Genomic DNA, 14,709 nt, shown 5'->3' with positions numbered 1-14,709 from the left:
ACAGTTTATTTCATATTTGATTGCCTTTCATTTTATAGATCATGGACTATGCCTCTTCACAGAGACACAGAGTTAAGAGGAGAATTAGCTTTTACATTGTTTAACATTTTTCACTTGCATATAACTAGGCATATAACTACACTGTTTTCTGTGTTAGTAGGTTGTCTGCCAATGGCAAGGGGCTTGCAGTGGCCTGTAGGTGAATTTATGTAGTGGTGGTGGTCTCTGTGAGAACATGTACGAGATGCTGATGGAGATGAGAAACTTGCTAGTTTGTCTAATGCTTTTTGGGATGATGGTAGGTAATGTAGCTATAAGCACATGGTAACCCAGTGTTTGATACAGCTGCTGTCTTCTGCTTTGGTGTCTCACCATAGACCTGCTGTGGCAGCACACAGAGCCCAGGCTGCACTGGGGACCTCTCTGGTAACTTCATCTCTATGCCCCTGTTTTGCACTATATGTAAACCCATGAACTCATTACATTTTACTGATACTATCAGTGTGACAGGCCTTTCTGCTTGTATTGAACTGGTGACCAGGATTTGCTCATACAGGCATGCTTATTTTTCACTTCCCTGAAGTTCAAGAAGCTAGCAGATTTTAAAAAGGGTATGTGAGATTTAAATTCTTCATTAATTTTTTCAGAAGATTCACGTAGTGCATCAGCTCATGTAGTCCTGGTTATTGGCAGGGTAAATCTTCTAAGATCAGGCCCTGAAACAGCCTGAAATTGTGACTATCAGACAGGAAGTATTCAGTATGAGGTGCTGCAGAAAGTGTGCTTTGAAATTCTTAATGCTATCCCTTATGGTTAGTTATTGAAATACTTTAGGACAAATGAATATAGTTTGGTTAGATGGTGCTTCCTGGTAAATTTGGGGTTCTGTCTTCTTTATCTGCTCTGATAAAAGCACTTTTGCAAGAACAATAGTACAAAAATTTCCTGTCCCTCTTTCATTGTACAGTGCTTGAAATGCTGATGGAAAATAAATCTTTAAAAATAAAAAATGGACCAAAAAAAAGCCTTCACTGTAATGAGCAACTTGTAGAGGTTTTTTTTAAGTTTTCAGTGATCCAACAAGCAATGAATGAGAGACACAGAAAGGGATGGAACATAAATGACAAAGTCAATACATTTCTTTGGCATGTAAAAGGGAAAACAAAATTGACAAGATGAGGTTTGCGTACTCTGCTATAAACATTGCTTATCCTCCAATTTTAGCTGTAATAGCCCTGCAACTCCCACTTGGAAGTTGGGGAGGTTTGTCTTCTGAAATGGAAGCACAGAATGTGAAGACAAAGCAGAGATCAGGGAGGCAGACTGATCTCTGCCTGTGTAGTCAGAGGCTGTGTGGTTGCTGTGCACAGCCTGGGATGTGCTGCATGGATCCAGCACAGCCAGCAGCTCCCTCAGGGAAATGGGCAAGCAGCACTGGCACCCAGCCTGCCTCCACACAGGCCATACCCCTAAGGGTTCAGCATCTGCTTCAGCAGGGCAAAAACTGCTCTGGGGCACACTTAATGCTACAGCAGAGTCACATTGAGCACGGGAGCAAAAGAAAACAGGTAATGCAGGTTGGTCTAAGAAGGTGGCTACCTGACACTAAGGTGCCTTATGCATACAAATGTTGGCCATCATGGCTGGACAACATCATTAGGTGAAATTCAAATGCAGTCTGGAAGATTCAAGTTTTCATTCCCCTAGAGCTGTAAAGGAGTGGGACAGTGAGCAGCTGTTGTGTCTGCAGACAGGTGAGTTGTGAGTTCATTGTGAGAATGGAGAGGGGAGGTCCCTGCTAGAAAGGTTTTGGATTGGTTTCTCATCAGCTGTTTGCATTGAGCGTCACTGATGAGAGTGCAGGTCTGCTGGTCAGACCACAGGGATGGTGCATGGCAGCAACCTCTGGTTTTTCTGTGTGTGCTTCCCATGAGCTTTCCAGATAATATCTCTTTGTAGGGCAGGATTTGGTAAGGAGCATAGGTCTCTGAGGTCTTATTTTTATTTTATGTAGCCCTCAAAGTACTCAGAAGAGAACAGTTGCATAATCATTGAACAGAAAATATGTAACCTAGAATGAGTTACCAAAACACCTTTTGTATTATACATATTTTCTGGCCTAATTATAAAAACACACTTTATTATTTATAAAACTGCATTACTTCAAAATTTATTACTGTGTTTCCTTTCCTCTTTTCTGCACTACTAAATTTTGCTCTTAAGACTTTCAGAGCTGCATTTTGAGCATACAGATTTAGGACAGGACTGGTCTCAAGTGGCTCTGTAATACTAAATATTAAATAACTGATTCAAACTGCAACCAAGAGGAAAATCAGATGACAGTCTTAATCCAGAAGATTGAAGAGGAGAGCAATACAGTGTTGTCAATTTATCATGCCTGATATTTTGCACATCTTAGTGAGTTGTGCATAACTGCCTTCTTCCTCATATAACATCTGCTTAACCACAGTGCAGGAACTATTTACCATTTGCATGGTCCAGGCTGACTCAATGCCAAAAGAGGCAAGAAGATTTTATTAATTCATTTATTTACCCATGTATTATTTTTAATTCACATTTTTTTATATCTGCTTGCATGTCAGGCTTTGTGGAGATGCAGCAAATTATCATTACAGAAATCTGGGAAGGCAGGAAATTGGAACAGTGGAGCTTCTTCCATCAACCATACAGTCATACTTGCAACTTTGTATTAGAATAGGTATCAGGTTTGAAGATAAGTAAAGATTTACTGGAGTCTACTGTTTGACCTCCTATGTATTGGATGGATTAAGCATTATTTTTCAGTGCTCTGTCTTGTATTTTTACATGATTTGTTGCCTAAAAAATAGTATCTTTAGGGAAATTTTTTGTTGGTTTAGGGAGAAGGGTTACTGTTTGTTGTGTTTAGTTTTGATTTTAACTTAAAGTTGGAGTAATAGGTAGGTGGACAATGTCACAAATATTAAGAAGTTGATCCAGAAGTTCAGAGTCCATTTTTTTTTAGGATGATCCTCTAAATATTTGTCTTTAGAGGTAGTCATCTAGAAGGAATGTAAACCTCTGGCTGTGTCAGAAGTAACAGTAATTGGATTAAGTCTTGAGTGAAGTTGAAGGCTGTCATACTGTAGTTGGGAGAGCAGAAAAATGCAATTTGAGGATAAAACAGACTGCTTTAAGTAACAGTGAGCATGTGTGGAACATTTAAAAGAAATGAACACTGAATACTGCTTAAGCTCAGCCTCAGAAATGCTCCTTTGAGCACTCTCACAGTGAATAAAATTTTCACAGCCAAAGGAAACCATTGCAGCAAAAAGTAGTTTTCAGTCCCAGCTAATGATGCCATAGCCCAGCTACATGTTTGTGCAGCCCATTCAGATTGTGGGGATTGAAATGGAGAACAAACTGTATAATGGTACTTCAAGCCTTCTCATCTCCAGAACAAAGACCTGCAACTGTGGAGATGCATGAAGCTCAGTTTGACTTTCAGTCCAAAGCCTGAGCACAGAGGTGTGTCAGCCACTGCCAGAAGGTGAACAGGGGATGATGGAGAACAGCAAATCTTACATTTTACTGCAATCTCACATTTACACATGGAAGTGTATTTCCATGGAAAAACTTCAGGCATCTCCATTTTCTCTGAAAATAGTTTTCGGAGCCAGAGAGCCAGTTTCTTCAGCTGCAGGCAATGTGGTGAGCTTATGACTAGTTGCTAAATAACAGTGAGGTTTTTTTAAGGTTACCTGTTTTGAAGTGTGGCATTCTTAAATTGCTGATTGTGGCCCTGTCTGTAGCAAACCAGTGGCAAAGGCATCTCTGTAAATAACAGCTACAATTCTGCAAGAATAATGGGTTTTATGTTTTTAACATTCTGTATGTTCTGTGTTTGGTGTTTTGTTGTCAGCAGTTAGTTTTGGATCCTTGCACACCATTGCTGAGCAGCAGGCACTGGTTTGGCCCCAGAGCCATAAGCACTGTGCACTGTGAGCTGGGTGCTGCAGAGCTCTGCAGGACTGCCAGTGTTCGCAGCCTGGCCGCTCAGTCTTCCTGCAAAAAAAGTGGAAAAAAGGAAAAACTGCAGGAGCAGAGAGGCCTTGTGCCTTTTCACCCTTGCTCTAGGGACAAGTGTCCATTTTTCTTAGGGAGGCACCCATGCTGAGCTCACTCAGCTGGACATGAGCCCCATGTGGTGAGCTCTGCAAAAAGTATGGAGTTGGGGAGTGCTTTGCTTGACCACTGACTGAGCCTTTTTTTTTTTTTTTTTTTTTTTTTTTTTTTTTTTGTTAGCCATAGTTTAATTTCATATTTCAGAGCAAAAATTCAGAGGAGAATTTAAAGGAAAAAAATTTCATTGGTGTGATGAAGGGAACCTGACAAAACATAAGCATGAAATTGGTGAAGTGCTTGCTCAAGTGGGCACTTTAAATAGTTTTTGCTGAATTGAGCATACCATGGGGTATATCGGGTTAGTTGGTGGAGGCTCTCCAACTTTTCCATCTTTTTAGGTGATGTTCTGTGTCATGCTGAAGCATCTTTAAAATTTCATTAGCAGCTCAAAGTTAAAGGGGTTGAGACTACTGTGGACTGGGAATGCATTCAAGTGTAGAACAGGAGTAGTCAGATCTGCTTGTGCACCTTTGAGGACTCTACAGCAATCTTTTTAAGACTACATTAGAAAATAATTTATTTTTCTGTTATGGCAGAGTCACTCTTCAGCTTGACTTTTTTGCTGCAGTGTGTCACATTCTTGTTTGAAGCACTGGCCTGGTAAGCAGCAGCACAACCTGAAGAATTTGCTGGAAGGTCCCTAAGTCCATTTGATCTCCCTAATTCAGATGTAAGCCTGGTTCAGTTTGGAAGTCTTATAGTGGAGGACTAAAGTGAACATCATAAATCTTATTGTGAGCAGACAGATCAGGTCTTTCAGAGCTCTTGTGCCTTGAGTGCTTTCATCTAGGTTTGCTGGATTCAAACTAACTTCAGCCTTTCAAGCAGCACACTTTGTGTGTAAATGGGTAATTCAGATTTTGTCTCTATACAACTGAGCAAAGGAATGTTTGAAGTCTGAGGGACAGAGTAAATTCTCACAAAACAGAGAAGCTTCAGCTGTTTTCATCTTTCAGTTAAGCATGAATTGATGTGGCAGTGGCCCATGATGGAGTGCTTTACCTTGTGGCCTCCTCTGTATGTCTTTAATAGGGCAGAGAATATTGCTGGGGGAAAAGGGGAACAAGAGGTATTTTAGTATGCATCTTGCCTTGCTTTTCCTGTTCTCTTGGGCTCTGCTACTGCTGCCTTAGAAGAAGTTGCTTTGTCTGCTGAAGACAACCAGCTGTGACCAAACATCAACAGTATCCAGTGACATGTGGACACTCAGCATGAGCTGCTGATGCTTAAACAGGATATTAGAAAGTGTCCTAGGAGGCACCTAGGACATCTTCCCTTTCTTGGGTTCTGTAACTATTCAGACTGTCTTAGGCTAGAGGCACTTTCCAACATTAGATTTGGGATTATTGCCTAGGACAAATTTGAGACAGCGCTTCATCAACCGCCACTTTGTGAATTCAGTTGGAATAAAACTCAATAACCACCACTAAGAAAGGTGTCCTTCTCTTCCATGATGTCCTGTGCGGACAGAAAGAACATTTTGCCCAAGCTCTCAAATGCAGAGATGTTTTGGACGCTGGGCTAAACTGTGAATAGGTGTGATTACAGGTCATAATATTTTCCCTTTATTTGCATTTCCTCATCAGTGGGCTTCAGTGAGACCCAAATAGAGGCATAAAGTGGTATGTACTGTAGATTGAAATCCATCATTCATATTAGAGTACTTGTTGCAAGAGAATTGGTTTGAGAGTTCACCTTTGGAGGAATCTTGCTTGGACATATCTGCCCTGTATGAAAGGTATTTCTCACATACATTCTGTCCAAGTACTCTGTGTTCAGTGTCTTCAAAGTGCCAGCATGAAAACAGTGTGCCATGTTAGTACAGTGCCCAAACCCTTGAAGAGTTTGCTGTTTCTCTCATATCAGTTTAATAAATCAATTTCTTCCATGCTATGGGACTACAGTGTAAAATAGAGATTCTGTTCAGCTGAAGTATTGCACTTTAAATCTCATTGATGTTCTTACACTCTCCTCAAATTGGTAGAGGGTTATTTATGTATGACACAACTGTCTTTCTAAATACTTGTAAAAGTAATTTTGAAGATAAAGGTTTGGATTAACCTTTAACATAGGAACATTTTCAGTTTTGTAACCATTCCAGTAATGTTTGAAAGAACTCCAGTGCCAATTAACTGGAAGCTAATAGTTTTGCCAGTGCAGAGAAAGTTGTAAGTGCTGTAACATGTGTCAGTGAAGATGATTCATGTTGCATCATTGCTTCACACTAAGGTGGCTAAATCTCATCCTGCTATAAACATTATGATTATTACTTCTCTGGTGTTTATATTAAGCATGTTTGTGTAGTCAGTCCAACCCTTGGGAAAAAAAAACAAACGAGGAATTCTTCTAAGAATTTATACTGCACAAGGTTATGATTTTATTTCCTTAGACTTCCAGTAGTTCTTTCATAAGTGAGTAATGGGTCCAAGAGATAGGCAGTTACTCTCTCTGTCTTCTTTTCTTGAAGACTGGAGAAAGACAGAGGTGAGGATGATTTTGTATTAAATCTCCTGGTGTTTTCTCTTATTTTCCATGGAATCCTGTTCTTAACTTCTAGTTTGCCTCTATCTGAAAAGAAAAACCAGAAGCTCTGCAATTATTCTGAGTGCATTTGGGAAAATGTAGATAATTTTTATCACGGGATGCATGGGAAGTGGATGTAAATTATGGATATATATCTGTATCCAGCATATCAATCTGTCCTAAATGCACTCCCTAAAACCAAATGTGGAGTGCTGCAATCTGCCAAGTGAATTTCCAGCTCATTGTGAATGGCACTTTTCATTTCTAAAGAGTCTGTTTGACATGCAGTACTCCCAAGTCACCTGTTGAAGTCTTAATAAAATTTTTTATCTTTTTCCTGGTGTCTAATAAGAGATGACCTTTCCTGCAACAGATGGGTAAATTGTCCTCTCTCCTCCAATGTCCTGCTAGTTTTCATTAAACTTTTAAAAACTTAATATCCTCGAAAATGTGTGAGGATTTTCTTCCCCTGTTTAGATAAAATTAGCAAGTATTTTCAGAGAGCTAATGAGAGGCCAGGAAAAGCAGGCAAATGAGCACAATGCTTGATAACAGAAGTTGTAGAAAACCAGACCAAAATTTTGCTTCAACTTCTGTTAATTTAACTAGGGTGTGGTGGTTTGGTGGTGAAATAAGAAATCATGTGTTGAACTGTAAAATATGTAAACCTGGTATCCTAGAGTTAATCTCTTGTGCCTTTTGCAGGTGGAGATTTACATTTTACCTTTATATATTTACCTATGGAGTTCGGTTCCTGAAAAAGGTAGGCACTTATATTATTATGCTTTCATAACATATCACAGACTTGAAGTCTTGTACAGGTACAATATAAAGCTCAGGAATAAAGTCAATGTTCACAAGGAGTGAAAATTAAAATTTTATTTGCATTCATAAAATGCTTTGCTACTAGCATTGGTAAGGAATATAAGTTCTTATCAATATTTAATGGGGTTTTAAAAGAAAAAAAGGCATAGCAACATGCCTAGTTCACTTGATTACTTTTCATTATAGGTATTAAACTGGCAGTAAGGCTTACCAAAGTATTAATCTCAATTTCACCATCATCCTTGCTTAAATGCCTCTGACAGAGGTTACTTTTTATTAACAGACAAATTGCAATAGTTTTAGAAAAAAATACCTTTTTTGCCTATCCTTTTTCTAATGTACTGTGGAAGGAGGTTTCTGTGGAGTTTCCCATCAGTGGTGTGTTTCACCTGATTTAAAAGAGAAGGGTATGGAAAGCTTCTAAGCACTCTGACATAGGTCTGTTAAGCCTGCAATAGAGAGTAATATGGATTTGTGGTGCAAATGTTTTTACAGTGTGACTAGTTCTCAGAGCTTCTGTGCAAGTTGGGCCATATTTCTGTAATTCTAGGAGGTGAAATTAGGGGAATGGTGCACTCAATGTGTTCATGTAATCTTTGTTTTGGTCAAAAATTTGACACAAGAATATGTACCCTGAATGTCTCTGGGTGAGAGACAGATTCTGTATCCTGAATGTGCTTTGTAAGTAAAAGAGGTTTAATGTTCTTTTTTATGTCTGTAGTTCTTGAGGCTGTCTCAGGTGCAAGGCAGCTTGGTGTGAGCAGGAATGATGATGTGCCTGTGCAGGGAGGTCACACCAGAGCTATTGAGCAGTACTCAGCCCCAGGGGAAGTGTGGCCCAGAGCAGCATCAGTTGCATTCTCCCTCTGTCTCCTTGAACACTTCCATTTTGTGTGTACTTCATCCATTAACATGCTGTATGGTCACTTGATCCGGAGCACTGTGTGTTTCAGAACATGCCCTGCAGTGGGATGCTAATGTACTGAGGGGATGAAAAAGGTTATAATCAGGATTTGAACTCACTTGTGTAATTTCTGATACTTTATGAGAAGAGGGAATCAGTGCAATTGTAGGTTAAGTGTTCAAGTTGTCCACCTTCTACCTCAAATACTATTTTCAAGAGCAGATTTGATAATGAGTGTTCTTCTGTGTGAGGAAATGGACCAAGATACCAACTTTGAAAGAGAAGATGATACTTTCTTTGTTACTAGCTGCCAGCTCCAGTCTTTACTGTATTTAGATCAGGTTTAAATTATTTGTGACTGCAGAGTGGGTGAGTGGCCCACAAAATCATTTAATGGGAAGCATTCACCTTTCCATCAAATCCTCATTGCCCCCATTCTTGGTAAAATGGCAAATGCTAGATGTGGCCATCCCCACCTTAGTTTTCAGACTTCTGATTGAGATGTTTTAGCACTGAAGGACTAAAGCTAGCACACACTACAGCATTCTTTGTGTATTTATAAATCACTAATATTTGAAGCATAAAAGATAAGTAACCAATTATATTTCCACTTTGATCATGTATATGCAAATTCTTTCCTTTCTGAATGAAACTGAGATTTTTCAGCTCTACCATTTGTTTCATTTGCTTGTCTACAAAACACTTCTTTGCAGAGTACCGCACCAATAGTCATGTCAACAAAACATTAAGTTCCAGTGAGTGCCAGTGGCATTAAACTGGCTGCTTTGCTTATCATTAACACAGGAACGAGATAATGTTTTTGTTTTCCTCAGTAATATTTGTAGTTAAATAAATGGTGGCTTTGCTCATTAAGAATTAATGGGCTTTGCTCATTAAGAATTAATGGTCTGACTGTGCTCCAATTAAATGGAAAAAATATCATTATCTTTGGTGATAAAGAAACCGAGTAAAGAGTTCAGGATTAGCTTGTTTCTTGCTTGCTTACCCTTGGTGCTAAGCAGTGCCTGTATAGTGCTGTAAAATGGAAAAACAAGCATGTGGAAGCAAAGCTTCCAGGTGGCATATATAGACTTTTCACATTTAATTTCCTTTCTTTAATTGCCCATGAGAATTACAAACTCACAGAAGAGGATTAATTTTCTGTGAGTCTTCTGAAGTCTGTACTGAGACTTGGAAACCTGAAGTTGCATGTAGGTATTCTACTGGGAAAAGAATCATCAGCCTGGATAAACAAATCTTGCTATTTTTCAAATTCAGTGTTGAAGTAAGGCAGATGATACAAGTATGCTGCGGCTATATTTAAAAAATGCTGGGTGCAACAAGCTTCTGTGGGTATGCAGCTGATGGAGTGTCCTTCCTAATGAATCATCCCCTACAGGAGGACTGAGAACTGTCTGGTGGGTAGTTACAATTTCTAGCTTGCAAAAGAACAGGGAAAGCCATGTTGAAGTGTAAATTTGACTGCAAAAGGCCACTCAAGGGACATAAATGTATGGAAGGCAAATAAAAAATAGCAGGGAGTATGAAGGAAAAGAACCCGACAGGTAATGCTCCACTTCTTCTTTTACGAAATTTCCCCTTTCTTGAAACTGTAGGATGTTTCAGATGAAGAAACTGAAGTGCTTATCCTCATGTGTGCACTAACCACTGAGCCAGTGAGCTTCTGTGTGACAGCAGGAGATGTTCTGGTAGTGGCCCACAGTTTCTGTGGGCACATTGAGAGAAACTGGCTTCATGCTGGTTTGTGAGAGACAATGTTGTATTCTGTTGCTCAGTTGAGTTGACGGATTCTTTGCCTCTTTTTGGAATAAAATAGCAGCAGCGATACATGCACATGCTACAGCCCAGAGAGAGTACTGTAGAATTTGTAAATGCCTTTTCAGATTGCTTGTACTCCAGAATTTTAAAGCCTAAAGTCAGACCACCTTCATTAGAAATACATGAAAAGAACTTGTCAATAAAGTGGTGGCTGGTTATTGACATTGTTTCTGTATTACAGTTCACCTACTATTCAGATTGTTAACTTTAGATGAAGAAAATAATGGCTGTAATGCATAGCCACTTCATAAAATTAAATTGCTATCTTCGTAGCAGTAGGACAGACTTGATTTTGTCATAAAATTTCCTCAGCTATTGGAAAGCTATTTGCAGAACACATTGCATGTTATATCATTTGGAGCAGAAAAAATGACCTGCATCAGAATATTCAATATTTCATTTACTGTTTCCATCTTTTGTTGCCCTACCTGCTGCATCTACTTTTTCATTAAACTAATGCTGCTGCATATTTTGAGGAACAGAACAATAAAAGAAATGCAGCATCTTGGAAAAATGCATACCACTGTTTGGATTATGTCCGATTGTCTGATTCATAGAATAAGACTCCTTAAAGCAGGTTTAAGCCTTTTTTCTGGTTTTAGCACTGAAATACCAAAGCGTGAGTTTGGAAAATATTTACCACCTTGGTTTAAATCAGAGCTGGCTCTAGCAAACACCACTGTGGCAAAAGCTGGGAGGGAGGGAGTTTACCTCCAGAGCTCTTGGTATCCCTTTCACTCTTGAATCAATTCAGAAGGCCTTCTGCTGGGCACATTTTCTGCTCTAGTCTGCATCTGCTGTGATGCTTCCTTCCCACATTCTTCCCGAAAGGTTTTTATATTATCTGTTACTGGAGCCTTGTAATTCCTTTTGTTCAGAGAGCTTATTTGCAAAATGCTGGATAAATATTCTCATTTAAATGAAGAATGCCAGAGGCCACTGTGGAGCCCTTTTAACACAATGCTGATATTTGATATTTTACTGTGCTATTAGCAGAGGGATAATGTGATACGTAGGCCACTAAGGGAGGAAGTGAAGCCCGCATTTGGTAGATTGTGCTTGCTTTAAAATTGATTTGGATTCTCTGGAGGGTTTGATTCCTTTTTTATTTTTTACTCATAAAACCAGTTGCTGAGTTTCTGTAAGTCATGAAAATTTTTAAGCTAAAATAATTTTGGATGTTAAAATTGAATTATAACCTTTTTCCTTTCTGTGAAAGCACAGCTGAACATTAGGTGATAAATAAAACAATTTCTAATTCACTGAGTGAGCAAGAAAGTATACCGTGCCCTGGAGTCTTTTGAAGAATGCCATTGTGAGAAAGGGGAAATACCATATTACATTTAAATAAGCATCACAAGTGGAAAAGGTTTCCAGGAAGACCATAGTTAGATGCTATCTCATGGAAAAGGAATAATTTGTTTCAGACTTATCTTCACAAAGGCATAAAAAGTGTTGAGGGCATTTAGGAGAGATTATAGAGTGTTTTAGATGCCTGAGATCTAAATCACGAGTCATGCTGTGAGAAAGATCAAAGCTACTGAAGAAATTTAGTTTTAAATGACTGCAGCACCTCAGTGTACATCAACAAGGAGAATGAATGCATTTTGGACAATGAGGCTTTGTAAGAGAAGGCGAGTCAGCATAGGAAGTAATTCACTGTGTGAGCTGTTGGAAGTTAAGATAATAACTGCATCAGGCAAAAGAGGACAAAGCTAGGCAAGCTGGCACAGTTTATTTCTGGCTGAAAGGAAACTGAAAGGTTTTGAAAGAAAAAGCAAAAGGAGAATATCAATGGTATCCTAATTCAATAATAGGATGACAACAGGACTTTCAAATGTATACAACAGGGACAAATTTCACATAATCATGGGAAGGAAAAGCAACACACTAATTCAAAAAATGCATCTAGAATTCAATTTCACTTTATCTGTTTTGAATCCAGCTGGGGGTATTTAATAACATCAGAGTAGTAAGTAAATGCTATGTAATCATCAAATTGGCAAGTTAAGCTGGTACTGAGCCATGTTCAGCATCTCTGCTGCTTGTGCATTGCGCTGGGCAGTGAAGGAGGGGCTGCCACACCTCATATCCCCCTGTGGACTGCTTGCTAATTTTGCCTTCAGCACAGTCAGTATTCATTCTCTTGGCAGCCCAGCTTTCTGAAAGACTGAAATTTTTTCAGGGTCATATCATAAAAATGCCAGATATAGAAAAAAAACCTCACAAAGTGTTATATTTGGGCAATTTTATGATAAAAATAGTATTAATTCATCTATAAACTGAGGTTGCTCATTCATACCTGTAGTAAAGTATTAGCTCAGCACTCTATTGCCATGAGCTTTTCATGTTTTTCTATTCAAATTAATGAAGCAGTCCTGTTTTTCACAGCTAATTAAACCTGAGCAAAGAGTACATGTTTGGATATAAGAAATAGTAATGCAGGTTATTATACAGAACAGTAATACAGGTTATTACTAATACAGGTTATTACTAATGTAACTGGTGCCTTGCATTGCCCTTGTTCAGTTGCACTCAATACTGAGGATAGCTGTATTCTCAATTAAATTAGTAAAACCTGTAGAACAAAATGTATTTTTATACCATAAGTGCTTCAAGTCATTAAGGTGCTTCATTTTATCTTTCAGTAGAGGAAAAAGTCTTGGCAATGAATAAATCCATCATTGATAATCTTTTTGGTTTTTTCCTATTATATTCCCTTCCAATGTTAACCTGTCACACCTCTCAGAGCTTTATCATTTCTTCTCCCCACTGATGCTCTTGGCTATTGGCTGTTGAACAGTGGCAGGTTAGCATGGGGAAGTACTGCTGTAAATTTGAAACCTATTCAGAGTTTTGCTTCTATTTTTTAACTGCTGGTATCTCACAGGCAACTTAAGGAGTTTCTACAGGGATTTTTGTCCTGTCCGCAGGAATTGTAGGCTCAAGAAGATGAGAGAGAGAAAATTCCTTCCTCTTGCCCAGCTACTTTAGGTTCTCTGCTGTGGCACAAATTTAATATTTATGGTTTTATACTAAAACTTAGTACAAATTTGTAATTTATGAAACAAAATCATATGCAATTTATGATAGTTCCCCTGTTCTCATCCCTACCAGCCAGTCTTATTGCTAGTTGTTTTAATAGATCAATTGCAGAAAACTGCAAGTTATGTCAATAGATCCATCAGCAGATGACAAATGGAAACATCAGAAGACTTGTCTCTTTGCACTTCCTCAGCAGGAGGGGAAGGTGAAAAACAGAGAGAAAATGAATATAACATTTTATGTAAGTTTAGACATTCTGGGAAATTATTTTGTCTGTCTTCTTTTGCTTTAGAGAAGACAATGTTGTTATTATGGTCACTGACTCAGAACTGAGCATGAAAAAATTCCTTGCAAACTGTGTTTTTATATTTAAATTAATTAACATTTCCCCCATCTGTCTTCCTGTTAGAGGTAAACACAATATGAGAGAGATTCTCTCACTGGGATTTTTTTCATTTAGTACTTACTACTTGTGGCATTATTACATACACCAAGAAATGTGATTCTCGGGGTGTTCTCTGCAGGGCCAGGAGTTGGACTTGATGATCCTGATGGGATCCTTCCAACTCAGCATATTCTGTGATTCTGAGTATTTCAGTTGTAATGAAAAACACAGTGGTTGCAGGAGTGGAAGGGAAGCAGCTGCTTCAGGGTGTCCTTACTCACTGTTGCTCAGGGTTGTGCCTCATTTTAGCTGTGCTTAGTGATGGGTTCCTGTGCAGTGCCCACACACTGGGGTGCCTTTTGGCCTGCCTGGTCCAGCCTGTCTGAAGGAGTTCTGCTCTCTCAGTCAGGTGGGAGTTGTGGTGTCTGTGTTGGGAAGCAGTCAGCTCCTTCTGCCAGGGTTTTGGTGGCATTACGTGAGAGTGGGGAGTTCACTAATAAAAGGCCTTCTTCACCACCTGCCCATTATGGCACTATGTGATTCAAATACATTCTTGCCTCTCCAGGGCCATGTGAACTAAAGAATAATGTCCCTGTGAACTAGAGAAAACCTATATTTCCTATTAAAAATTCTGCAGTTGCAGTAACTTCCTAATTTTCAGACTGTCAGGGATGATCCTGAGACCTTGCTACAATGTGCCTATATGAAAGTACAGCAAAACACATCAGCTGGGGCTTTTGGTTAGTTTTTCTCTATCCAGTGTGTTTCCAGTAGGCAGTGCAGTTTCATAAATACCACAATCTTAAACATCTGGGTTCAGGCATGAAATTTATTTTACTTGATGTTTACCTCGGTATGGAGTTGTTATTATTATTAAAATTTTGCTCTGGCCCCCTTCATGGACAGCATGCAATGGTGGAACGTTGTATGTCAGTGAAGCAAGCCACAGTGAATCCTGCAAAGGAAAGCAGCTGCCTGAGGATTTCCAAAACTCAGCATCAGGGGTACAATGAGTCTGGTAAAC

At 39.1% G+C, this 14,709-nt stretch overlaps 1 protein-coding gene across 1 annotated transcript in view; it reads left to right on the top strand.

Annotated features, from left to right (window-relative positions):
* Positions 1 to 14,709, top strand: part of CERS6 (ceramide synthase 6) — a 95,400-nt gene that overhangs the window by 41,022 nt on the left and 39,669 nt on the right. The window contains exon 4 of the mRNA XM_058028159.1: positions 7,393 to 7,450. Coding sequence (XP_057884142.1) covers positions 7,393 to 7,450 — 58 coding nt within the window. The remainder of the gene's footprint in view (positions 1 to 7,392; positions 7,451 to 14,709) is intronic.

The sequence above is a fragment of the Melospiza georgiana genome, chromosome 7 (genome assembly GCF_028018845.1).
Source record: "Melospiza georgiana isolate bMelGeo1 chromosome 7, bMelGeo1.pri, whole genome shotgun sequence".
NCBI lineage: Eukaryota > Metazoa > Chordata > Aves > Passeriformes > Passerellidae > Melospiza > Melospiza georgiana.
The sequence above is the reverse complement of the archived record's forward strand: the minus strand, read 5'-3'. Positions and strand labels throughout refer to the sequence as shown.